This window comes from Archocentrus centrarchus, chromosome 17 (genome assembly GCF_007364275.1).
Source record: "Archocentrus centrarchus isolate MPI-CPG fArcCen1 chromosome 17, fArcCen1, whole genome shotgun sequence".
NCBI classification, from domain to species: Eukaryota; Metazoa; Chordata; class Actinopteri; order Cichliformes; family Cichlidae; genus Archocentrus; species Archocentrus centrarchus.
In genome coordinates, this window is record NC_044362.1 from 24,090,102 (window position 1) to 24,115,495 (window position 25,394).

At 38.9% G+C, this 25,394-nt stretch overlaps 1 protein-coding gene across 1 annotated transcript; it reads left to right on the top strand.

Moving 5' to 3' along the window:
- Window positions 1-25,394, top strand: LOC115795652 (epidermal growth factor receptor substrate 15-like 1). The gene is given in 25 exon segments (XM_075074437.1): window positions 1-87; window positions 543-584; window positions 700-789; window positions 889-936; window positions 1,025-1,120; window positions 1,249-1,314; window positions 1,409-1,534; window positions 1,623-1,682; window positions 1,797-2,078; window positions 4,068-4,225; window positions 9,385-9,550; window positions 10,919-11,004; window positions 13,362-13,434; window positions 13,692-13,853; window positions 14,356-14,553; window positions 16,074-16,238; window positions 16,561-16,633; window positions 16,636-16,669; window positions 16,829-16,970; window positions 17,278-17,338; window positions 18,751-18,784; window positions 18,786-18,834; window positions 19,098-19,164; window positions 22,430-22,563; window positions 23,754-25,394. Coding segments are annotated over 25 exon segments (2,586 nt in total). The 5' UTR covers window positions 1-60; the 3' UTR covers window positions 23,901-25,394.

The window sequence follows — 25,394 nt, forward strand, 5'->3', positions numbered from 1 at the left end:
CCGGCCGCTCGCTCCCGCTCCCTTTAGTATTGTGTGCGCACTCCCGAAGTACCAGCAGATATGGCGGCGTACATGACTATTAGTCAGGTAACAACTTCTAACAGCTCAATAAAAGTCTTAAATTTGCTGCAAATCGTTATCAGCTGATAGCGACAGTCGTTATATGAATTTAGCTCGTTGGGTCTTCATAAGATGTGGTGGATAAAAGCTAGTTGGACCGTATTATTAATCTTTCGTTGTCAACTAATTTGACAGGGTTAGCTAGGTTAGGATAGCAAAGTTAGTGTACGCTTTAATGGATGAGGAAAGCTACTGCTATCGAAGGAAGTAATGACGCTAGTCTGGAGTGTGGATCTGTTGAAAACAAAACACGACTAAGCAGGAACTAAAAAACAAGATGATTTTATACTTTATGAACTGACTGTGTTGTGCAGTCTTTTGCCATTAAAACTAGCCATTCGTAGTTTTCTAGCGTTCTATGTGCTACTTAATTAATACACAGCCATTTGTAATTAGGCCAATGTTGTATTTCTTTACTTCAGTTATCAAATGGAAACCCGGTTTATGAAAACTACTACAGACAGGTAAGGTCTGCATTGCCTGACAAGATTTCTCTCCAGCGCATGTACAATGTTTTCATCTCAGTATGATCTGTTATGTCCTCTGTGTCCACTTTAATTTATTAATGATGATTTTTAGCTCGATCCAGGAAACACTGGCAGAATATCAGCTGTTGATGCAGCTCAGTTTCTTAAGAAGTCTGGTCTGTCAGACAGCACACTGGGAAAGGTGGGTAACAAAATCATTTACATGTTCACACAATGACACACAGTCATATAAGTGAGCAAACTAACCTGCCATACCTTTGCATTTATTTATTTATTTTAGATTTGGGATTTGTCAGATTCAGAAAGAAAAGGCTATTTGGACAAGCGGGTAACTCTGAATTTCTCTGTAAATTTGTTGTTATGGTCATGCTGATGCATGCAGAAAAAAATTGCTCTGCTTTCTTCCTCTTTCTTAGGGTTTCTTCCTAGCTTTGAGGCTGGTGGCCTCTGCACAGGGTGGAAATGACATAAATCTTCACAACCTCAACCAAAACGTAGCTGCACCAAAATTTGTAAGTTGTCAAATAACTCCTGAGCACTGAATTAGTCAGTAAAGTTACAGGGAATTATTTCTGTGAATCATTTCACATCATGTATTTGTTCTTTTTTTTTTTTTTTCTTCTTCTTTCTTTTCTTATAGAAAGATGCAAACAGCCCATTATTAAGTGTTTCAACAACAGCACCTGATTCACAGTGGGCAATTAAGGTAAGTTGTTACAAGTTTTTGAGAACGGTCAGGATTTAACCGAAGAATGGGCTTGTCACCTAAACTTGAGTTTTTTTTCCCTCTCCTTTCCCAGCCTGATGAAAAAGGGAAGTTTGAGGGAATTTTTGAGAGTCTGTCACCTGTAAATGGCGTTCTCTCTGGTGATAAAGTCAAGCCAGTTTTGATAAACTCCAAGCTACCTCTGGATGTGTTAGGAAAGGTGACGTTACATGTCACATCATACTACACAGTCTTCTCTGATAGTTCAAATAAGCAAAATCTTGAGCACTTACTCATTGTTTCTGCAGATTTGGGACCTAAGTGATGTGGACAAAGATGGGAACTTGGACAAAGAGGAATTCACTGTGGTACTCCATATTAATTTTTAGATGCTAATGCTTAATTCAAAATATCAAGAAAATAAACAAAGAAACATGTTCTTCCTTTATTTGTAATAACTGGTCTGACTTTCCATTTTATAGGCCATGCATCTTGTATATCGTGCCATGGAGAAGGAGCCAATCCCAACTAGCTTACCTGCTTCCCTTATTCCCCCTTCTAAGAGGAAGAAGTCTGGGATTGGGCTTCCAGGTGCTGTTCCCGTGCTGCCTACTCTGTCTGGTCTTGGATCTAGTCCGGTTCCTCTCAAAGAGACTTTACGCAGCACTTCTCCTCTGGTCACTACTCCCCTCAGCAGTTCTACTCTCTTCGGCTCCAGTACTGTCAGCCTTTCTCCACAACACTCCTTTAAGGCCAGCTCACCGGTATGTTTCCTCACAGTCCCTGTCTTGAAAATGTTACTAGGTATAATGGACAAAGATGTGGTTAAACATATTATACAATGTTAATATAATGGTTTTTTGGGTGTGAACTCCTCGAGTCTTTCTTTGGAGGTTGCATGTTCTCCCTTTGCCTCCATGGGTTTTCAGGTCTTCTGGTTTCCTCCCACAGTACAAAGACAAGTATATAATGTTGATTGATGATTTAAATTGGATATGTGCAAGCAGTCAAAGCACTTTGACTGGTGCCAGACCTTTATATCAAATATTTTTAGCAGTGCATTTTCATGTTAAACTTCAAATAATCAAGCTAATGTTTAGTAGAATGATTTACTGCATAACTTTGTTTTCTAGTGATCTAGGTTTCTGCATTCCATTCAACAACAAACCAACTTTTAACTTTTATTAGAGGATAATTGAATCATGGCACTTTTGGGGGAAAAAATGTAGTAATACAATTTTGTTTTCTTATAAAAGTTCAATTTGATTTATCACCAAGCCCCACTGTCTTGCTTTAAAAAAAAAATAAATAAATTTTTATATATATATGAAAACAAGAATGAAAGAGTGTTACAGCTGTTGCTGTCTTAGGTTGTTTCACACAGTTGTTTTAATCATTGGAATTTGTTTAAAACACAAACTTATGAGATTATGAGTGCACTGTCATAATCTTTGGATGTGTGGGGTTGTTTACTTAATGTGGCTGGTTATTTTCAGGTTTTGTAAAACTAAATAAATTCTAAAAGCTTGTAGTGTGATGGGAAACATCACCACATATATTTATTTTCTCTTGGTTGTCACAAGGGCAGATTTTTGACTTTTAAACAAGCTAGGTTATCATGTAGTAACTGTTTTCTGTTGCTGAAGGCAGACTTGTTTTACCACATTGTTCTGAGTATTATTCAAAGGCCAGCCTCTCTCTACCAGGATACAGCTTAAGGAGTTTTTTTTTTTTTTTGCTTTTGGAGAAACAGGTTTTATTGTAAGGAAAGAGCAGTAGTATTAGTGACACATTTGTTCTTTGACCTCTTGATGTAGCTGTTATGTTGTGGTGTGTTTTTCTTCATGCCCCTTTCTGCTACTTTAAATGCAGCTTCATATATTTTCTGTTACCCCTCTTCCTGGCACTAAGAAAGCATCCTGCTGCTTTCAGTAAACAGCTAAAACAAAAATAAGTGCATCTAGCTCAGGGTTGTATTTTTTAACCTCTCACACTAAAAAGGCTGATGGGGTTGGGGTTCTAGCTAGCGGGCTGAGGTGGTGTTGCAACGAGCTGAGAATTACACCAGTATGCTGGCTATTAGCACTAGCAAGCGGTTGTCTGATACCCAGGGGGGACCTTACCCCCGCACCCCCCAGTCATCGAATACTACCAGGCCGTGATTTTTTTCCGGCTAGATATTTGTTCCTTTGCCACGTGGGCAGGAGGCCAAGTTTCAACTTTGTAAACGCGATGACTCATCTTGAAGGCCAAGTTTTCTGAAAATCTTGTGAACATGATAGAGAAAGGTGTCACCTAGGATTTTTAAATTCATACCATTGATGCTTTTACTAAAAATCTTGTATGAGTTCTTATCATAACAATGCCAATCGCAGAAAGTGGTAGTATTCTCAGTAGTTTATATTTATGATTTTCTGATTCCTGGTTCTTACTTGGCCATTTGCAAGTGACTAAGGCTCATATCCACCCCATTAAGATGTACTAAGACCTGGTAATTATATGATCTAGAACTTCTGCTTGCAGGGTATTTGTGCCACCTAAAGATTCTACTGCCAGGAGGCTGAAGGGTAGCACTGGTGGCTAACAGTGTTTTTATGTTTAAACATTTCATTGTGCAAATTCATAAATTCCTCTTATGAATAGTAAATCTGTCTTCATTGAAGTCCAGCAATGAAGAAGAATTGTGTGTTTGCTGTGTACTAAAATGCTGTGGCTTTCATATCATATCCCAAAATGTCTTCTGTTCCTTCTAGCCAGTGGTGAACTGGGTCGTACCAGTGGCTGACAGAGAGAAATATGATGAAATTTTCAAGAAGACAGACACTGACAGTGACGGCCTCGTCACAGGTGGGGATGTCATCGAGATCTTCATGAACTCTACACTCTCCCAGACAATGCTCGCACAGATATGGTAAGGCCACAGCTCAGCTCAGCTGTATTAACATATTTTTGTTGTTGCTGTCACAAAATTTTTTGTACGTTGTGAATAACAGTGGTCGTCAGAGCCCAACGCAATGTACCTTAAGAAAATGCAAGCAAATTCGGAAATGCATTCGGCAGTTTTATTTTTTAGAAACAGGTATGTTCTTCCAGCAAATACAGTTAGGTTCTTAAGTTTTTTTGACAGTGGCACTTTTAATGGCTTTTAAATCAAACAGGTAATATATTTATGATTGCAGTGTGGGCATTCAGTTTTAATTCAAGGGGTTTATTACAAGTATTACACTGAGTCTATATTATTTGGATGAAAAGCTTTTGCATTTAATGACTACCTTGAGGACCTCAACTAGGCCACCTTTAGTTGCTGATTGTTTGTAGATCTCTGCCTTCAGGTTTTTCTTCAGTAACTGAAAACCATTCTTTCTTGGGTTGAGATCAGATGACTGACTTGGCCACTGAAGGAATATCCAATTTCTTGGCCTTGAGAAATGCTTGGGTTGCTTTTGCAGTTTGCCTTGGGTCATTATCCCTTTGCACTGTGAAGTGCTATCCAGTCACTTTTGCAGCATTTGGCTGAATCTGAGCAGAGAATATATCCCTGTAGATTAGGGCTACTCAATTGTGGAAAAAAATCATAATCACAATTATTTTGGTCAATATTGAAATTACTTAACACGATTACATGTTGACTTTGTAAACACACTGCATTTATTGCACTTAAAGAACAGTGAGTACCTTGAAGTCTAGTGCACTTCTACAATCTCTTGAAAATAAGTACTAAATTGAAAATAAAATACAGAATATATAAATGAAATATAAAAATAGAAATTAAACACAAATAATAAATAAATAGAAAGGTAATGCCAGTTATCACGACTAATAATGCTAGGAAGAAATAGGACCGAGTTATTTAGATCAAATAAATTTGCTCACAGTTTAGTGCCACAAACATACTGACAGATCCTGTACAGGGATTCAAAAGGTTTTGTATTAACAAGACGTGAGTCGAATCAGTTTCCAGGGTTTTTGGTGAGAAATCAGGGTCCGGTGCAGTGCTAATTACACCTGTGGAGCAAATATTGGTAGGGACATCTCCTTACCATACCTTGCTAATGATGCCCGTGATTGGTAGGGACATAACGGACGTTATTTGATATTGGTAGTGATGTGTCTCTACTGACCTTACCTAATTCTACGCACCTGATTCCAGTCAGGCTTGCCTGTTATAGCCCAGAGGAACAGAAAACATGTTGATTTTAAGACTAATTCAGAATTAAACTCGACGCAGAAGCATAATTCTAGCCTAAGAGTATACTTGCAGAGCACAAAGTAACAAAATAATTTTTATAATTGTTTTTTTGTTGATTACACTGTTTTTGTGATCGTTTGGTGCTGAAATCGAAATCAAAATTTGATTAATTGAAAAGACCTACTGTAGACTTCACAATTCATCCTGCTGCTTCTATTAGCAGTCACGTCATCAGTAAACACTAGTGATCCAGTCCCACTGACAGTCATGAATGCCCATGTCATAACATTGCCCCCACCATGTTTGACAGGTGGTATGCTTTGGATCATGAGCTGTTCCTTTCCTTCTCCATATGTTTCTCTTCACATCATTCTGGTGGTACAAGGTAGTCTTGGTTTCATTCAGATTTTTTTCCAGAACTGTGAAGGCTGATGTGGCCTTCTTGTTCTTGAGTGCAACCAGTGGCTTGCACCTTGTTGTAAACACTGTATTTGCATTCATAAAGATGTGTCTTGATTGTAGACTTTGACAATGAAATGTGTACTACCTCAAGAGTGTTCTTGATTTGGCCTTTCAGTGTTAATGGGCTCCTTCTTTTTAAGAATGTACAAGATTGTTGATTTAGACCCTCCTAAAATATTTGCTAGGTTTATCTGGGTTTTTATCTTGATTGTTAGATTTAAAGTCCACTGTGTTGGTGTACAGAACAAAAATTCTTTCATTTTCCAGAAAGTTATTAACCTAACCGAATAGGGTTAAATCAGCAAGTCTTGTATTTATTTGTCAAGTCATTTTCTTTTTTTAATGTTGCCAATGTTTTAAATGTAGACATTTTCTTTTCTTTAACTGTTTACATGCATTTTCCCAAGTTGCAGAGTTCTCTGAAAATATGTAGATGTAGAAAATATTTTTAGAGAAGGCACTGATCTGTGTCCATGTGAGAGTAAATGTTAAAACAGTGGTCCCAATGTTGTATGTGCACTATATTGCCAAAAGTATTTGCTCGTCTGCCTTTACACACATATGAACTTGAGTAACATCCCATTCTTAATCTATAGGGTTTAATATGATGCCTTTGCAACTATAACAGCTCCAACTCTTCTGGGAAGGCTTTCCGCAAAGTTTAGGAGTGTGTTTCTGGGAATTTTTGACCATTCTTCCAGTAGCGCATTTGTGAGGTCAGACACTGATGTTGGACGAGGACTGGCCCGCAGTCTCCGTTTTAATTCATCCCGAAGGTGTTCTATCTGGTTGAGGTCAGGACTCTGTGCAGGCCAGTCAAGTTCTTCCACACCAAACTTGCTTATCCATGTCTTTATGGTCCTTGCTTTTTGCACTGGTGCATAGTCATGTTGGAACAGGAAGGGGCCATCCCTAAACTGTTACCACAAAGCTGGAAACATGAAATTATCCAAATGTCTTAGTATGCTGAAGCATTAAGAGTTCCTTTCACTGGAACTAATTGGCTGAGCCCAACTTCTGAAAAACAACCCCACATCATAATCCCCCCTCCATCAAACTTTACACTTGGCACAATGCAGTCAGACAAGTACCGTTCTCCTGGCAACCACCACACCCAGACTCATCCATCGGACTGCCAGACGGAGAAGCGTGATTCGTCACTCCAGAGAACACATCGCCCCTGCTCTAGATTCCAGTGGTGGCGTGCTTTATAGGGTTTAATCCCGGGATCCGGGATTCCCGGGAAATGCGATCAGAACCATTTCCCGTTTCCCGGGAAACGTTAGACGGGAAACCGGGAAAAAAGTCGCGCGCGTCGATTTGACTTTCAGAAAGAAAAGAAAGCTTCAGAATGTTAAATTTAAGGAAAGAGAAGGGTTCGTTTAATGCGAAAAGCATTACTCTTCATTTCAGGCACGTTCAGCCTCCGTTTAAGGCTTCAGCCTTCATCTCAAGCGTTTTAATAGAGGTATTACACAGTTGTACTTTTTTCCTCTTTAATTTGTTGAAATCGTAGGTAATGTGTTTGTATTTTGTATTATATAATTTTATATTATTATATATTGTTATATTGCATTATATAGCCTATAAAATATGCCTGCCCTGAACAATAAAGAAATATCTGTTTAACTTCGAGTGTTTCTTTTCCTCGTTTGCAGCCGCTTACTAACAATCATGAATTAGGATACGGGCCTAATGTGTGAAGAAAGTATCATGAAATAGATTGCTTTAACATATTTCGCTTTTAAAATGGAGTTGAGTAAAATGTATATTTTTTAGGCTATAAGGATTGGCCAGTTTTTCAAAAGACGATTCACAGCGAACCTACTTTAACCCTCAGACACGGTGTTATAAATTTGTTGTTGCCAGAATGGCAATGACCAAGTCGTAGTGCATTACTCAAGGCCCTGTGTTATGTCATATTATAGTGTAGTACTGTAGTTAACTTTTCAATGACTATTACAGCGTTCCACTGGTGGAGATATAGCGCAACAGATGTCGCCACGACAGCGTGGCTGAGCCTTTATCAATGCTGTGTGGAGATGAACCGTATTGTTTTGCACCAGCAGCTGTAAAATATCTTGGTATAATTCCATGTACAATGGAGGAATATTCGAATTATATTTGTTAAGGGAGTGTTGAGGAACGATACAACACCGCATAGCTCGAGCACTCAAATGTCGAGATGTAGGTTTTATTGCATTAATCAAGCCAACATTGCCCCCTACTGGGCATAACAGGACATAGCTGGAAAGCTACCTCTACAATATCACAATAGGTTAAGGCCGACACAGGCTACAGAAGGCCTAATTAAAATAAAAAAATAAATAAACTTTTTCCCGGGATTCCCGGGAAATGGCTCGTCATTTCCCGGGATTTGATTCATGTCATTTTCGGGAAAAATATTAAACCCTAGTGCTTTACACCCCTGCATCCAACGCTCTGCATTGCTCTTGGTGATGTAATGCTTGGATCCAGCTGCTCGGCCATGGAAACCCATCCCATGAAGCTCTCTCCACACTGTTCTTGAGCTAATCTGAAGGCCACTTGAAGTTTGGAGGTCTGTGGCAATTGACTGCAGAAAGTTGGTGACCTCTGCGCACTTTGCACCTCAGGATCCACTGACCCTGCTCTCATTAATTTTTTTACATGGCCTACCACTTTGTGACTGAGCTGCTGTTGTTTCCAAATGCTTCCACTTTGTTATAATACCACTAACGGGTGATTGTGGAATATTTAGTAGGAAGAAAATTCATGACTGAACTTGTTGCATCTCACCATGGTACCATGCTGGAATTCACTGAGCTCCTGAGAGCAACCCATTCTTTTACAAATGGTTGTAGAAGCAGTCTGAATACCTAGGTGTTTGAGTTTATACACCTGTGGCCATGGAAGTGACTGAAACACCTGAATTCAGTGAGTGAATACATTTGGCAGTGAAGTATATGTACAATCTAGTGCAAGGCACTTGTTTTGGGTGCTATAATTTGAGCATTTATTTTAAACTTCAACTTGAATCTTCATTTTAATTTTTTTTTTTCATTGCTATGATTAAATGCTAAAATGCATTAAGTCTGGGCCAATAAACAGCTTCTGGAGTGCAGCTTTCAAGAAGTTTGAGAACCACGGCACTAGCATAACAGCCTATATAGGGTAGTTGAAATGTGGGTGCTCTTAAGGACCTGGTCAGAACATTCTCCTAGATGAAGCTATATAGTGCCATCTTGTGGACAGTTAAAATTATATTTGTTCTAGAAAAGTGGAACAAGAAAAGTGATCTTTAAAAATAATTTAAAGGTGCTCTACTAAAAATAGGGCAGTCAGCAATGGTACGTACTCAAGGGAAATATTTGTAAACATTTCTGGTATCATTTCTCAGAGGTTTGTGATTATTTGATTAAAGTTTCTCCTCTCTATAGGGGACTTGCTGATACAAAACAGACAGGCAAGCTGACCCGGGAGCAGTTTGCACTAGCCATGCATTTGATTCAACAAAAGGTCAATAAAGATATTGACCCTCCCTCCGCTCTCACTCCAGACATGATCCCTCCATCAGAACGGACTGCATCATCAGCTATGGGCTTTGTGAGTTCTGACAATACCATAGTGCAACCACTGTTTTATCTGTTGATTCATCTCTTCATTACAATTTTTTTCTTTCTTTCTAAAGTTTTCTGTTTTATTTGCATCTGTATCACATAACTTAGACTATTTAAATGCTGGGTTCTGACTTCTTGCTTTCTAGTCCTCAGATCAAAACAGTTTATTGTTTACTGCACAATTTTTATACTTTTGTCTTTTTGGGTTCTTCTCTATCCTGTCTACCAGAACTATGCGGGGCTTATGTCTTCTGTGAGACCAGAACTTGCTTCTTTTTCTAAAGTGCAGATTGTGAGTAGCTGGGTTTTTGTCACAAGGTGGCGCTTGTGTTCTATCGTAGTCTCTCAGTTTAAAGCAGAAAGTGTACAGTAATATGGGAAGATTTTAAGGGCAAGTGCTGCCACCTGCTGTATTTTCATCATCACTGGCTTGTTGGTAACTGTTGTTTTTTTTTGTTTTTTTCAAGAAAACTTAACATAATGTTTAACACGTAGTATTACTTATTATCATCATTACAGTCATATTTGTTAAACATTCAGAAGTGATGCACTGAAATTCTGGGCCAATACCAATTTTGAAAATAAGAATTGGACCAATAGCTGATGCCAGTACCAGTAATTTTTCTCTTGCATTGCTATATTTGATTCTTCTTTTGTGCCTGGAAGAGCAATGAGATCCTTATCTTAAAAACTACTCAAGTCTTTCTGGTGTTCAGCACTCAGGGAAAAACTGATGCAACTCAATAGAAAAACTTCAGCAGCTGACAACAGTAAACCTCATCTTATTCACAGATGTGCCAGTATCAGTAGATAAAGCTAATATCTACTAACACTGATATAGGAGTATTCAGAGAATGCAGTACATGTGCGTCCTCTTTGGGAAATCCTAAAAATAAATTTTGTGTTGTATTGATCTGCTTGGAGGATCCACAGTTTTGTGAGTGGCCCAATGCCATGTTTGGGCTTCTTGATATGTCATAGACCTGTTTAACAATGAGCTATAATCCAGAATTTACTCTAGTGTTTGAATTGTCTTGTGTGCATTTCTTGTCATTCCTGTATTGCCTGGCTTGCTTGCTTTCTCCCTAACTGTGCAAGCTCTTTGTATTTCCTTCCTGTGGCTTTTGTTTCTCTAGACACAACAGCAGGGAGCTCCTCTCTCCCATTGCATGTCACTCACGTCCCCTCTGATCTCTTTCTCCCTTCTTTTTGTCCTCCTTTGCCTATTAGAACAGGTTCTTCATCATTTGCTTGTCTATTTCCCAGTCCTAACCAACTGACACTTTTTTTTCACACCTATCTCTCCTTTTCTCTCCCCTGTCTAACTCATCTGTCTCAATGTCTCTCGCCTCAGGACAGTACCAGCTCCACAGGGTCAGCAGAGCTGACAGGCATCAAAGAGCTGGATGACCTCAGTAAGGAAATAGCGCATCTGCAGAGGTGAGCCGCTGCACCCTGACTAACAGGAGGGATAGCTTTGTTTCAGTTCCTGTGAGGGAAAAGTAGACAAGCTTTCAGTGATGTGATGTTCTGGATCAAAGCTCTTTTAAGCTATTGTACTACTTGTATATAGCATACAGTATAACATGCTTTCTGCTCAACAGCTGGTCTTGCTGTGTACCTCTGTACACATTGCTGATAAATGGAAAATAACACTGGTTTGGAGTAAATGGATACATTAAACTATACCTTTTCCAGTTTTTGACTCTAAAATATATTAAGTTTACCAAAAGAGAATTTAATTCAGGTTCAGTTGAAAATGAATCTTGAAGTAGTAAGAACTTTTATGTAATCAGTCTGCTTCTTCAAGGATAATTAAAAAAAAAAAATTCCACCAGTGTTTGAAATAACCTTTATCAAACCATTACCAAAAAGTATGTGAGGCAAGTTGATTACTCCGCTGCTATCCCATTCAGGCCATTGACAGTGAGCCAGTCAGTCATGGCCATGAGGTAACTTGCGATGTAATTTGACTGAGCATTGGTTTCTTAACTTGTTTTTTTCTTGCAGTCAATATGTTCAACTTATGGCTACGTTTTCAGTAAAAGGAAGCGTATGAGGCTACTGATGCTGCTTTTTCACTCAGCATGACTGTACTCTGCTTTAGGGTTTTGCTATAGATGGTAGCATCTGGTACCATGTACTTTTTTTTGTTTTGGACCTAATCAGCTGAAAATGATTCATGAGAATGACTTCTACACAAGAATCAAACCTGCCAATTTTAAAACCCAGCAATGAGGGAAATGGCTACACACTAACCAACACAGACATTTTAATGCCTGATGGGTGACGACAGAAGCTAGATAGAAAGACCGTTTGTGTTTGCGTTGTGTACGAACGACATCATGGAACTTTATGGTCGCCTTGCTGATGCGGTACCCAGCTGTAATGGAAAACGAATGAAACGGAGTAGAGTTGAACCAAGCCAACTAGGCACTAGTGGAAAAGAGGCATAAGAGAATGTGTCACAGAAAATAGTCTAGGAAGGTGGGAGAATACGGAAGGTGGGACAGTGCAATTGTTACACTCGCATTTGCAAATCACAATAGATTTGTGCAAATTGTAAAATATATTTATAAGCCATTAAAAAGTATGTTATCATTTCAAGTAGCCTTTTTTTAACAGAGCAACTGATAACTCAGTAAAAATGATACAATTGTAATGAATGCTCTGCAGAAGCTGCGTACAAGGGCTATGAAGCAAGTTCAGCATTAGCCAGTCTTTCTTTGCATTAGTTAGCTCAACAAAACCTAAAACCACAGTCAGAGATAACAGGTAACACATTACATTAGCGGTTTCCAACTTTCTGTGTTAACCCAGGTTTTTTTCTTCAGGCTCTGTACACATAAAATGGGACAGTTGATGCATCACTGAAGGTCTATAAAGATTAAAAATAAAACAACAGGAAAATGTAACACGGCAGCTGCAAATAAGAGATGAGAGTACTCGTGAATTAATTTTCATTACAAGCACACAGGGATAAAATGTATTAATTCACATCTATATATTTTACTGCTCAGTGCTGATGCACATTAGAGCTCTGAAACTTTAAACTTCATATACTTAAACATTAAAGGTTACACAGTGTGTTTTAGTTCTGTCACTGCTCCATAGCCTTATAAAGAGGAGCTGGAAATCACTGTTGCCAGATCAAAGTGAAATGAATTTTGGTTGAATATTTTCATTTTGATAGATTTGCAGCCAAGATAACAGTAATTTTACAGCTGGGGTTCACTTGGTGGTGGTGTTAAGGTGCGGCCTGATAAGTTGCTTATATAAAGCAGATAATCTGTGTCACACTTACAGCAGACTGGAATCGGTAAAAATGTGACACTTCCAGCTGATTTAAACTGAAACTGTGAACATAACCTGGTCCAGACCAGGTTGTGTGCCTCAGCAGAATTTGCGTTAGTGATTACCCAGATAAAAGAGAGCTGCCTTCATGACACTGCAACCTTTGGCTTGAAGCTCCACATAGCTCAGTAACCCACTAATCATGTCATTGTACACCCCTCTGGGTATCAGAGGAGAAAGAGAGGCAGCAGCTGCTGTTTCTAAAGGGGACACAGGTGTACTCCAATACATTTATTTTTACTAATTATTATGCAAACTTTGGTTATTAATAAACTAATAATCCAAGCTATATTACTAGAGATTAAGCTACCCAGTACAATATAAAGTAATTCAAATGGGTGCTTGTAAAACACTGGACATGGTTTTCTTTTCAAGTTTTGTATTTTTTGTTGGTGAGTAACATTTATTTCCAACCTGTCTGTTGTTGTTTTTCTCATCTGTAGAGACAAATTCATCCTGGAACATGAGATCAGGGAAAAGGAAGAGGCCATCAGACAAAAAAACAGTAATGTACAGGTAAGCTGAGCCAAAATCATTTAGTATGCCTGTTTTAAAGTTTAGTCAGTGTAATGGTTATTCATGAGTGGATTCAAGTCCATTTTACTACCTTTTCAACAACACAAAGTTGTCAGCAATAGTCAGAAATACTTCAGATCTAGCACAAATTACATAATTTCGAGTGGAAGGCTTATTAGCTCAGAAAAGTTCATGCCTAATAGCTGTATTTTCTGCAAACACATGTGCCTCTGTGTGGGTTTTTGCTTGACCCTCAGGACATGCAGAGTGATTTGGACAGGGAGAGCAGCAGCCTGCAGGACCTGGAGTCCCAGAAGCAGGATACCCAGGAGCGCCTGGAGGAAATGGATCAGCAGCGCTACAAGCTTGAGGGAATGCTCAACGACGTCAAGCAGAAGTGCCAGGAGGAGACCCAAAAGGTTAGAGACATTGACATATTAAAGTGAAATGCATGTATTCAATTGAGAAATGTTCCTGCATTATGTGTTTTGCTTCTGATGACACAGTGGTACACATGCAGTTGTGGTCTTACTGTGGTGTAATCTTTTTGGTCTAAGCTGATAATGCTTTAGTATGAGTGTGATCTCAGATATCAGGCCAGGTGTCAAAACAGTGGTCAAGTTTTGTTTACAGAAAATTGCTCTGAGTTAGTATCTTTAAACACGTTCACCACAAGTACAATTAGGACTTTGTTTACAAAGTCAGTGTAACTGCTTTAGAGGCAGCTGTGCATGTTTGTTTTTTACTTTGATGATGTGAAAAAGAAGATATATAAGAAGTGAAGCACTAAATGCAAATGTATTTGAAATGTATTATAGTCTTTTTAAAATATATATAATTTAAATCGTTCATTTCTAAATGAACAGCAATTAGGGCATTGACCCTATACATTAAACTCATCGCTCTTTTTGTTTTTGCAAGATTTCATCCCTGCAGAGCCAGATCCGCTCACAGGAGACTGACCTCCGTAGCCAGGAAGATGAGCTGGGCCGTACCAAAGTGGACCTGAGTCGACTCCAAGAGGAGGAGGCCCAGCTGGAGCAGAGATTGCTGTCCGGTCGGACCCAGCTGGACAGCATTATTAAGTCACTCAAAACCACCCAGGAGGAGATCAGCCAGGTCAGTTTAAGGGGAGAGACAGGGGGTTACGTTAGGATGCTGCGCCACTTCGGACCACCAAGCTCAGCAATAAAGTCATCAGCGTCTGAAATAAAGATCAGGTTGGAAAATTAGATTCCAGAATCAAATTAATGGTTGGATATTCAGTAGTATTAATAATAGTATTCATACAGAGGTAGAGATGATTTTATATTCATGTACTAGTGGAATTTTAAACTCGTATTTAACTTTAACTTAGAAAAACAGCAGTTGTTCTTTAAAGGAGCAGTTTTCCTTCTGACAGTCATATTTATGATGCTTTGAGGTACAAAACATTGACATGAAGCGTTCTAGTGGTCAGAGATTCTATTTTCACCACCAACTTAACCACTTACCACTACTGCTTAGTGGCTTTAATCTCTGATTCATTCCTCAGTTTTGAGCACCATCTTGTTTCTGTTAGCCGAGTTAAACCCAGATTGTCATTTTTAACATGATTACAGTCAGTCAACTTTTTTGCCAGAAAGTTGTTGGGCCCAGTAGATGAAAGTCGGTACTATTACCATTGTGCTCCATTCAAGTACGGAAGTGTATTTTTTTGTTTCGTTGTAATTTTTTTTTAGTAAGTTTCCAGAGACTGTTTTCTTATTTCAGTTTCGTTTTTATTATTTAAAAGGCTTCCTTTTAGTTTTTATTTATGTTTTGGCTCTTTTCTCTGTCATAATATGAGGGATATTTGTCAGGGGCAGATTGAGATAGACTATATTGTCATAATACAAATAATTGAGTCATAATTATGGGACGACTGTGACTCAGGAGGTAGAGCCGGTCGTGCACCAATCGGACGGTTGGTGGGTCAAAGTACCTTGGGTAAGGTGAAGAACCCCGAGTTGCCCCTGATGCATCCATTGACTGTGAGTGTGTCTGCAAATGTTCGACAAGGTGCTTAGACATAGGGGGAAAAAGCACTTGTATACGTGTGTGTGTGTGTGTGTGTGTGTGTGTGTGTTGTGTGTGTGTGTGGTGTTGTGTGTGTGTGTGTGTGTGTTGAGAGAGAGAGATTGGGTGAATGAGGCTTGCGTAAAAAGTGCTTTGAGTTCAGTTAGAGTAAAAAAAGCACTGTATGAGTACCAGTCCGTTTACCATAGTCCCTGTGGGCAATAATAAAGCATCACGCCTCAACAGGCTTGTTGGGCTAGCAAATTTGACAAACTTTACAAAGAATAAAACCAAGTTATCATAATTTTGTAAGTGCACTTTTGTTTATATACTTTTATTCAAGTTAATTAAAATGTTTTTTCAAACCTAGTTTTGTTTTAAGTTTTAGTTAAAAGTGCTATGCACACTGTAGAACATGAAGTGAAATTATTGAAGCATGAAGCAAACTAAATATGCAGACTGTATATGCCAGCATAAGAGCACAGACACATTGAACTTCGTAGCATAGAACTGTGATTGATTATTGGACAGAAGTGGATGATATCAGCCTGGCTTTTAGTAGTGTGTAGATAACTGTAGATTACGTTCTTTTGTATTTTTAGGCTCGCGGTAAGTTGTCACTGATTCAGGAGAGCCAAATGGAGTTAACCAAGACCATTGAGCAGTACAACAGCGCTTTGAAAGAAATCAACGCAGGAAACTTAAGCAACCTGCCGGACTTAAGCGAAGGGTTTGCTGAAAAGGAGAATGGAGGTTTCAGAAGTACGGTGAGGAGATCATGAGTATCTATCAAGGATGATACAGTAATTTCTTTCACAATACAAATTTAATCTCAAGCCCATAAACTGTATATTTCCTCTTCTGCTAAAGATCCAGGTTTAGATTTTGTTTCCTAAGAAGACATCTCAATCAAAATTTTTCAAATTTCCTGTGTTTATGGCTCTGGAGATGGTAGAGAAGAGCAAAAGTACCAGACGTGCAGTCTCAAGTTAATTTCTGGATATTTGCTGGATACAATGGTACTTTATTGATAAGATTGCCCATTTGTTGCTCACTGAAAATTTTGTTGTTTTCTTGGTGCTTAATTAGGATGGCTCCTTAAAGTCAAGAATAGCCATGTTCAACAACAGCAGTGTTGCTAAGGAACCTCCATCAGACCCCTTCCAATGGAGGATCCCTTCAAGTCTGATCTCTTCAAAGAGTCTGAATACCTTCTCATCCTCACTTACTCCTCTGTCTCTGTAAGGACTTACTGCTGTTCCCCTGCTCTGTCAGCCGTCGCCTGCATTCATTTTATGTCCCTGTGAATGAGCATTTCTTATCAAAAGATGTAAATGATAGCGTTGTCCTTTTTTCTAGATCCATTTGGAAAAGATCCTTTCAAAGAACGAGATCCCTTCAAAGGCACCTCATCTGAAGACTTTTTTAAGACGACTGACAAGCCAGACTTGTTTGGATCTGGAGACCCATTTAGCAGAAAACCTGTACCACCAGTCAAGGTATTGCATTTTTCCCCCCCAAAGTGATTCTACTTTGGAGTGCTAATGTGGCGCATTAACATGCAGTGTGAGTATTGGTTGAAAAAGATTTTTTTTTTTTCTTTCTTTCTGTGGTAAACTTCTCGTTGCAGGTTGTCAGCACTTCAGTGTGCTGTTTCTATTGCAGATAAATGGAAAAAGCAAACCAGAAAGCGATAGTTGTGTACATTTAGATGTTTTTTGTTTTTGTTTTGTTTTTTTTTGAATGAATGAATGAATGATTGAATTCAGTCTCATTGTATTATTCTTTTTCCTCCTTATTTCTTAGCCAAGTGCCTTCGGCAGTAGTGACCCCTTCAGCTCAAACAGCCCAAAACCAAAGGATTCAGGTACAGAAGCACCGTGAGAAAGCAGAGCACACACAGAGACTTTTCTCTGGGCTTTAATAATCTGAGATTTTATTTGTTTCTCGGTGTAGCCTCATTCATTTCAGTTTATATTCAGTTTTATTACCAATCAGTTCCAACAGCAGTCATCTCAAGAACTGTAACAAGCTAATGATCCCTTATGAGCAAGTACTGAAAGGGACAAAAGAACACCTTTTTTAAATGGGAAGAAGTCTCCAGCAGCTATATTGTAGTACATACGTTGCACAGGTTATAGTAAAACATGTTGGCATATCCTTATCCATCTGTATTTACTGTTGAAGAGATAACGTGACCATAATTTAGTAACATCTTCCTGCGTGAATCATACATAGTCATTCCTGTATTAATAAAAATAGATTTTCCAAACCTTTTTCAGAAATTATGACTCTATTAACAGATATCTAAACATGAGAGTACTTTCTAGTTGTGAAACCCATCTTAAAGAGTCATTTTTTCCTATTGTGGGTGATGTGTTAGATTTAGATTTTTTTTGGGGGGGGGGCACCAGGAGCAAACAATTTTTACTCACTGCGGCTTCAATTTTTCTGTGGTTCATGGCTATTTTTAGTCAAGTACCTACACTTTTACTACTGGCCAACTAAAAATACTCCCCCCTACCCTGGAAAACAGGAGGCTCACAGGAGCCAAGCATAACAAACTCTATGACTGCTGTCCTTCTCTACTAGAAAACTCCTTTAACCAGTTCACTCCTGCCTCTGTCCTGTCTTTATACCTGCTGCTATTGAACTGCTGTGCCTCTTTTGGTGCGGAAGTTGTTTTAAGTTGGTGACTGCGGCTGGTTGATGCTCTGCTGTGTTATACATGCTTAAGAAGAACACAGAGTCAACTGTAGACCTGAGCTGAGTTACTGTGCGCAAAAGAAAAACACTGGGTCCTGCACATGAATGGGGTCTTTTTGTGGTTAAACACTCACAACAAACATATTCTATTACAGTGTTTTGTTTTTACACGGTAACTGACTGCAGTTTGCTTTTTTTTTTTCTTCTTCTTCTTCTTCTTCTTCTTCTTCTTCTTCTTCTTCTTCATTAAGTGGCATACCACTGAGCTTCAAAACACCCCGACACAGTTATGGTTAACAGTATGCCAACTGACGCCTTTAATTAGCTGATCAGATGCATACGTCAAGTTAAACAAAACCTCTGCTTTACAGGTTTTTTTTGCGAAATGTCATGGAAATTAAACAGTCACGCCACATTCCCTCTTCTGAAAATAGAAAACAGGCCCTTTCAGAATAAGCAAGATGCAGAGAGGATTTTGAATGTGTGGTTGGGCTGAACTTCATTATAGTTTCTGGCTCTTTCCATAAATGTATTCAAATGTTCCAAATGCATTTCAATGTACTTTTGTCACAGATTTGTTTGGGACGTGGACCCCCTTGGAAGCAACTCTTTGGAAGCAAGGGGGGTGGATTTGCTGACTTTAGTCAGATGTCAAAGGTAAGCTCTGGAGACTTGAAGTTATGAATCAGTTGCACCATAAAACATAGTTTTCCACCAAAGCAGTAAAAAGCTGTGCTGTTAATTTTACTTTCATCATCGTGAGTGATGTCTTATTTTTTTTCCTTCCAATTATCACATTTATGGAAAAGGTCTACCTTGTATAAGTCCAGAGGCTTTACATCTTAGCTGACATTTCTGTTGGGGTCATCGTTTTGTATGACAGCTGAGGGTTTTTTTTCTTTTCCCTTGTGTGTGAGAAGAAGTCGGACAAACCTGTACTCCCAATCCCAAAGAAAAATGTGCCTAAACGGCCTGCACCTCCCTATGGTAAGCCCTGACTTTATTTGTGTATATCGTTCCTTTAGAATTATAAGGTTCTAGCTGACATTTTTGATGAAATTGACTTATTGTCATATTCTTATTTGTTGACCGCTAAATCAACAATATCAAAGAGATTTTTTTCAATTATATACAACTTTGGCCATTTTATTCACAAAACAAAAAGGTTCTATCTGCAAAATCAAGCTTTAACTTGGTATTATAAGGTTCTATTATTTAGTATCTCAAAACTGGTCAGAATGCAGATAGAACCTTATAATTCTAAGGGGACTGTGTGTGTGTGTGTGTGTGTGTGTGTGTGTCTGTGTGTTTGTGCTTGAACTGGACTGCATGTACAGTGGCTTGCAAAAGTATTCATACCCCTTGAACTTTTCCATATTTTGTCACATTACAACCACACAAAGTGGTATACAATTGTGAAGTGGAAAGAAAATTATACATGAAAATTATACATGATTCAAAACATTTTTTACAAATAAAAAACTGAAAAGTGCGGTGTGCAAAAGTATTCAGCCCTCTTTTCTCTGAGTGCAACCAATTGCATTCAGAAGTTGTCTGATGACTGCTAATGACTTAAGAGTCCACCTGTGTATAATCTAATCTCAGTACAAATACAGCTGCTCCGTGACGGCCTCAGAGGTTGGTTAAGAGGATATTGGGGAGTAAACAGCATCATGAAGTCCAAAGAACACACCAGACAGGTCAGGAATAAGGTTGTGGAGAATTTTAAAGCAGGCTTAGGCTATAGAAAGATTTCCCAAGCTTTGAACATCTCACGGAGCACTGTTCAATCCATTATCTGGAAATGGAAAGAGTATGGCACAACTGTAAACCTACCAAGACAAGGCCGTCCACCTAAACTTACAGGCCGAACAAGGAGAGCACTGATCAGAGATGCAGCCAAGAGGCCCATGGTGACTCTGGACGAAATGCAGAGATCCACAGCTCAGGTGGGGGAATCTATCCACAGGACAACTATTAGTCATGCACGGCACAAATGTGGTCTTTATGGAAGAGTGGCAAGAGGAAAGCCATTGTTAAAAGAAAACCATCAAAAGTCCCGTTTGCAGTTTGCCAGAAGCTGTTGAGGACACAGCAAACATGTGGAACAAGGTGCTTTGGTCAGATGAGACCAAAATTGAACTTTTTGGCCAAAATGCAAAATGCTATGTGTGGCAAAGAATTAACACTGCACATCACTCTGAACACACCATCCCCACTGTCAAATATGGTGGTGGCAGCATCATGCTCTGGGGGCTGCTTCTCTTCAGCAGGGACAGGGAAGTTGGTCAGAGTTTGATGGGAAGATGGATGGAGCCAAATACAGAGCAATCTTGAAGAAAACCTGTTGGAGTCTGCAAAAGACTTGAGACTGGGGCGGAGGTTTACCTTCCAGCAGGACAACGACCCTAAACATAAAGCCAGGGCTACAATGGAACCGTTTAAAACCAAACATATTCATGTGTTAGAACGGCCCAGTCAAAGTCCAGACCTAAACCCAATCGAGAATTTGTGGCAAGATCTGAAAACTACTGTTCACAAACGCTCTCCATCTAATCTGACTGAGCTTGAGCTGTTTTGCAAAGAAGAATGTGTAAAAATTTCAGTCACTAGATGTGCTGGTCGAGACACACCCTAAAAGACTTGCAGCTGTAACTGCAGCAAAAGGTGGTTCCACAAAGTATTGACTCAGGGGGGCTGAATACTTTGCCACACTGCACTTTTCAGTTTTTTATTTGTAAAAAATGTTTTGAATCATGCATAATTTTCTTCCCACTTCACAATGTTATACCACTTTGTGTTGGTCTTTCACATTAAATTCCAGTGAAATATATTTGTTTGTGGTTGTAATGTGACAAAATATGGAAAATTTCAAGGGGTGGGAATACTTTTGAAAGCCACTGTATGTTGAAGTAAATTGTTCAGTGATGTTCAGAATTGGGAAATAACAGTGGTTCAGATCTGCTGAACTCAATACAGCTTGCTATGCTACTATATTCTCATAACTGATATGCAACTTGTGGTAAAACTATAACATTTTTGAATTTTCATTGTGAGTAAACTATCTTGTGAAATAGGGATTTGATACCTTAATGGTGCTTTTAAAAAAAAGAAAAGGAAAAACTTCTCTATTGAGGCACTACGGTGCTGAGAAAGTAATTTCTTCTTTTGATGTTGTAAACAGGAAAGCTGCTGGCAGAGATATGATGATACTATCAGTTCTTTGAGTGATGGTGTTGTTAAGACGTTCGTTTAGATTACTCTCCTGCAGTGGTGGGTTAAGATATTCTTGTGAACAGAGAGATGAGACTGAGAACAACTTTCTCAGCCTTTTTTAAACTGTTCATCTTGTTTTTTTGTTTTTTTTTTCTGTGCGCATGTGAATTCACACGTTACCTAGAGGCCATGCCAGCACATGCCCTTTCCGGTGTGACCTTGCACTTATTCTTTTAGCAGAAGCCACAGCCTGGGAAAGTTGATGTTCCCCTTTGTGTTACCACCACAGAAAAGGGTAGAGATGAGTTGCCACGGTTAGCTGTTCTAGAGACGTGCTTCACGTGTGATGGGAAGTGAGAAGCCCACTCTCAGAAGTCGTGGGCACCGTTGACTTTCTGTATTACAAGAACAATTGCTCAACAATTCTTGGTCCAGTTGGAACTTGTAATAGTTTTTTTTTTTTTTTTTTTTCTTGTACGTGTGTTGCAGCAACATTTGTAAACAACTTTAGTAATAATTATTTTTATTTTATTTAAAAATGAGTATTATTATTTTTAATTTGACAAATCAAAGATAGCGTTGTGTGGAGCCCTTCAATTGCAGCAGCAGCCTGTGCTGCATTGGTGCACAAAATTTGTGAGATAAACATTTGACTTATTAATAGTGCCATGGTTATAAGAAGTGCGTTCAAAGTTTACTGTAGATAAGGGTGTGTCCATTTTTTACAATTGCAAGTTCCAAAAAAGCAACCCTGTGCATGTTTAAGCTTCACTGCATCAGTGAGCTGTACTCAAAAAATGTGGTTAACACCTTTTTTGAATCAATGTGGCTTTCCCCTGGGTTGACTACTCTGCTTGCATGAAACTGTTGGCTTCCTGTGAATATTTAGTGGCAAAATATTACACGTTAGCCTTTAAAGTGTGAGCTCAATTTCCCAAGGGGTTATCAGTGATAAGTATTTTTAATGAAGATGCTAATAGCAGCTTTTTCTTTCATTTTTGTATTATCTTTTTTAAACATCTTCCTTCTCTGATAGGTGTGCTCAGTTTGAGTCCATCAGAGCTGCCCCAGAGCATTGTCTCCACAGCAGACAGTAAAGACTCTTTCTTTACGGCACACTCAAGTAAAACATCCAAAGACTGTCCTGTGGGTTTTGCAGATTTTGCATCTGTAAGTGTAGTTTACTTGCTGTAGTGTATCTTTGTCTGCACGAGCTGCTGACCTCATCTCGATCTTCAGTCTGCTGTGCTGAAGCCTCAGAGGTGTCAGCTCTGTGTCACTGAGCCCTATTCTGTCAACGCCCCACAAACGGTGACTTTAGCAAACCACTCACAGGACTGTTTTATTTCTGGCTGTTAACTAACAACTGACAGAACATCTGAGAGCTTTTCAGCAGCTTGGATTTGAAGGAAATTAAATGATTGCTTGACTGACTTGGACAGTCCCTCTGCTAGTCTCTCTTGAGTTCTAGATTGGCTCTGTCCACCTGTTAAAGGGGCTTGCATGCTTGCTGTGATCTCTAACTTTGCCTTTGAGAGGAAGTGAGGATTTCTAAACTCATCGTTGGCAAGCTGGTGAACTTGCCTGGTCAGGTATCACTTGAGGAGCATTTTTCAAGTCTCAAAGTGCAAGCTAAAGGCTTATTTGCTGTCAAAGCATGACATGCCTTGAAGCAGAGTACAACGGAGTAAATTTTCCCTCTGTGTCCCACCTTCCGCTTATTTGCCATCTTCTATAGCTAGTGGCTGATTGTGCTCTCATGCGGAGAGATGATGCATGGCAGCTTTTTGTGTCTGGTTTGTATCACTTGACATGACATGAATTTATTTATCCCTCACGCCAGCAGACTGTTTTAAGGGATTTGTGGTTTTTATATCGAGCTCTGTGTTGTAATTTTTGTTTTTCTGCCAGGATCTGAACATGTCAAGGTAAGACAGTATAAGGGTGTGGGTTTTCAGTTTCTTTGCATGTGAAAAACTGTCAGCAAAGCATAATCTAAGTACAATGATTCTCCAAGCACAAGTATTTTCTAAAAATATCCTCCATTGGATTAATCCAAACGCAGAATGTGGGAAACGTGACCATTGCTTTATAGCACTAGTGTAGCACTTTCTTTGCTTTCTTTTGTGATGCCAAAATCCAGTCTTATTGTCTTTAATTTGCATTAAAAAAATTTTTTTATCAATATTCTGTTATGTATCAGATCATTTTGCTAATTTTTGCAGTTTTTGAGCATCTGCTTAATTGGAAAAGCTTGATTTTCACATCCTATTTCCTCCCCTGTTTAGTCTGGTTTGTCTTGTACAGCTTCATTCCCTGCTTTTTATTGTGCGCGTCTAATGTTTGTCTCTCCGCTCTAGTTTGGAAATGAGAGTGAGCAGCTGGAGTGGGCCAAGCGTGAGAGCGAGCGTGAGGAACAGGAGAGGTTGAGGAGGCTGCAGCTTCAGGAGCAAGAGGACCTGGAGCTAGCCATCGCTCTCAGCAAGGCCATCATACCAGACACCTGAGCAGGCATGCTCCAGCGCAACTTTTTGTCCCCTTCACCCTTCCTTACAGCCCTTCGTCTGCAGGCTCGTGACAACAGCACCATCATTGGCCCGACATAACCAGCACCCCCTGTTACCAATTTGTGCAAGAGCCCAGTGTTTCTACAGCTATGACTGTACTCATGTCAAATGACTCCACATTTAGCAACCAGTTAAGGTTCATTTCTCCCAAACTGCGTGGAAACTATAATCAGGGACGATATGGAGCACTTGATTTAAGCCTTGCTTCACCCCTCCAAGAACATGGTGATTTAACTCAAGCCAAACCAGCAGAGTACTCGACTACTACAACCTATATCTAGCTCCATATCTTGTTATGGCTAATCAGCCTTGCCTTATCCAAAATTCTTTGTTTGCAAGTAAAATGGCGTTTTAAGAATATTTTTATTTATAAACAAAAACCGTGAATTTGTCATTCATGAAGTAAAATATACCCTAAAACTGTTTTTATTTCACTCAGAAAAATCGCATTCAGAGTCAAACCATTCACTCTGGTGTTTGAGTTTGTTCAGTTTTATTTTATTTCATTTTTAAGTAAGCTCTTCTTTTAGTTTAAATATCGTTAGATGGTTTCATTACAAGCTTTTAGGTCAGCTGAGTTCATCCAAATAAAAGGGGGGGGAGAAATAAACTTTATTCCTGTCTTAAAGGACTAGAGGTTAGGGATGAGATCATTAGTAGCATGATTTTAGGTTCTTATTTCAAATGTTACTAGTTTTTCTGGGTATTTATGCTTTCATATGTTATTTATATCATTTAAAGTACATGGAATGAAGAAATATTGGAATTTATTCAATATCCAAAGATGCTAGTGATAATCATTAAGGTCTTCCGTTCCTGTGAACCCAGTACTGTCCACTTGGAGCGCTGTTTTCTGTTCTGTGATGTAAGGAGCTTGTTTTTGTCAGATGGTTCATCATTGGTTGCTTTTTTTTGTAACACCCAAAAAAAAAAAAAAAATGCACTCCCCCTACAACTAATGCCTCTGTGAAATGGAAAAAGTGTAAACCGATGATGTTTATACTGGTGCTGTTACTGTTAGAGCTGTCCTTTCTGCTACTTCTGCTATTCACAATACTTTCAGTGATGCCTTTCTCTAAGCAGCTAAATCATTGGATATTTATTTTTTTTCATATGGATTTGTGTTTTCTTTCTGTTCACTCTTATTAATCTAGTGGGAAGACTTTCCTTCAAATGCCTTGAATTTTTGCATTCTTGTAATCATACAAAACACTAATTGGGTTTATTTGGCACATAATGTATGCACTGTTATGTTCAAGAACTTACTGGACATTTACAGAGTGACAGCGCCTTCTTTATCAACCTATTAACACTGTAATCTGTAATTATTGCACAGTATATATATAATTATGAAGTAAAAATCATGTTTTGAGTTGCTCAAAACTGTAAGGACTTTTAATTGAATAAAAGCGATTTTTAACATTTGTGAACCAA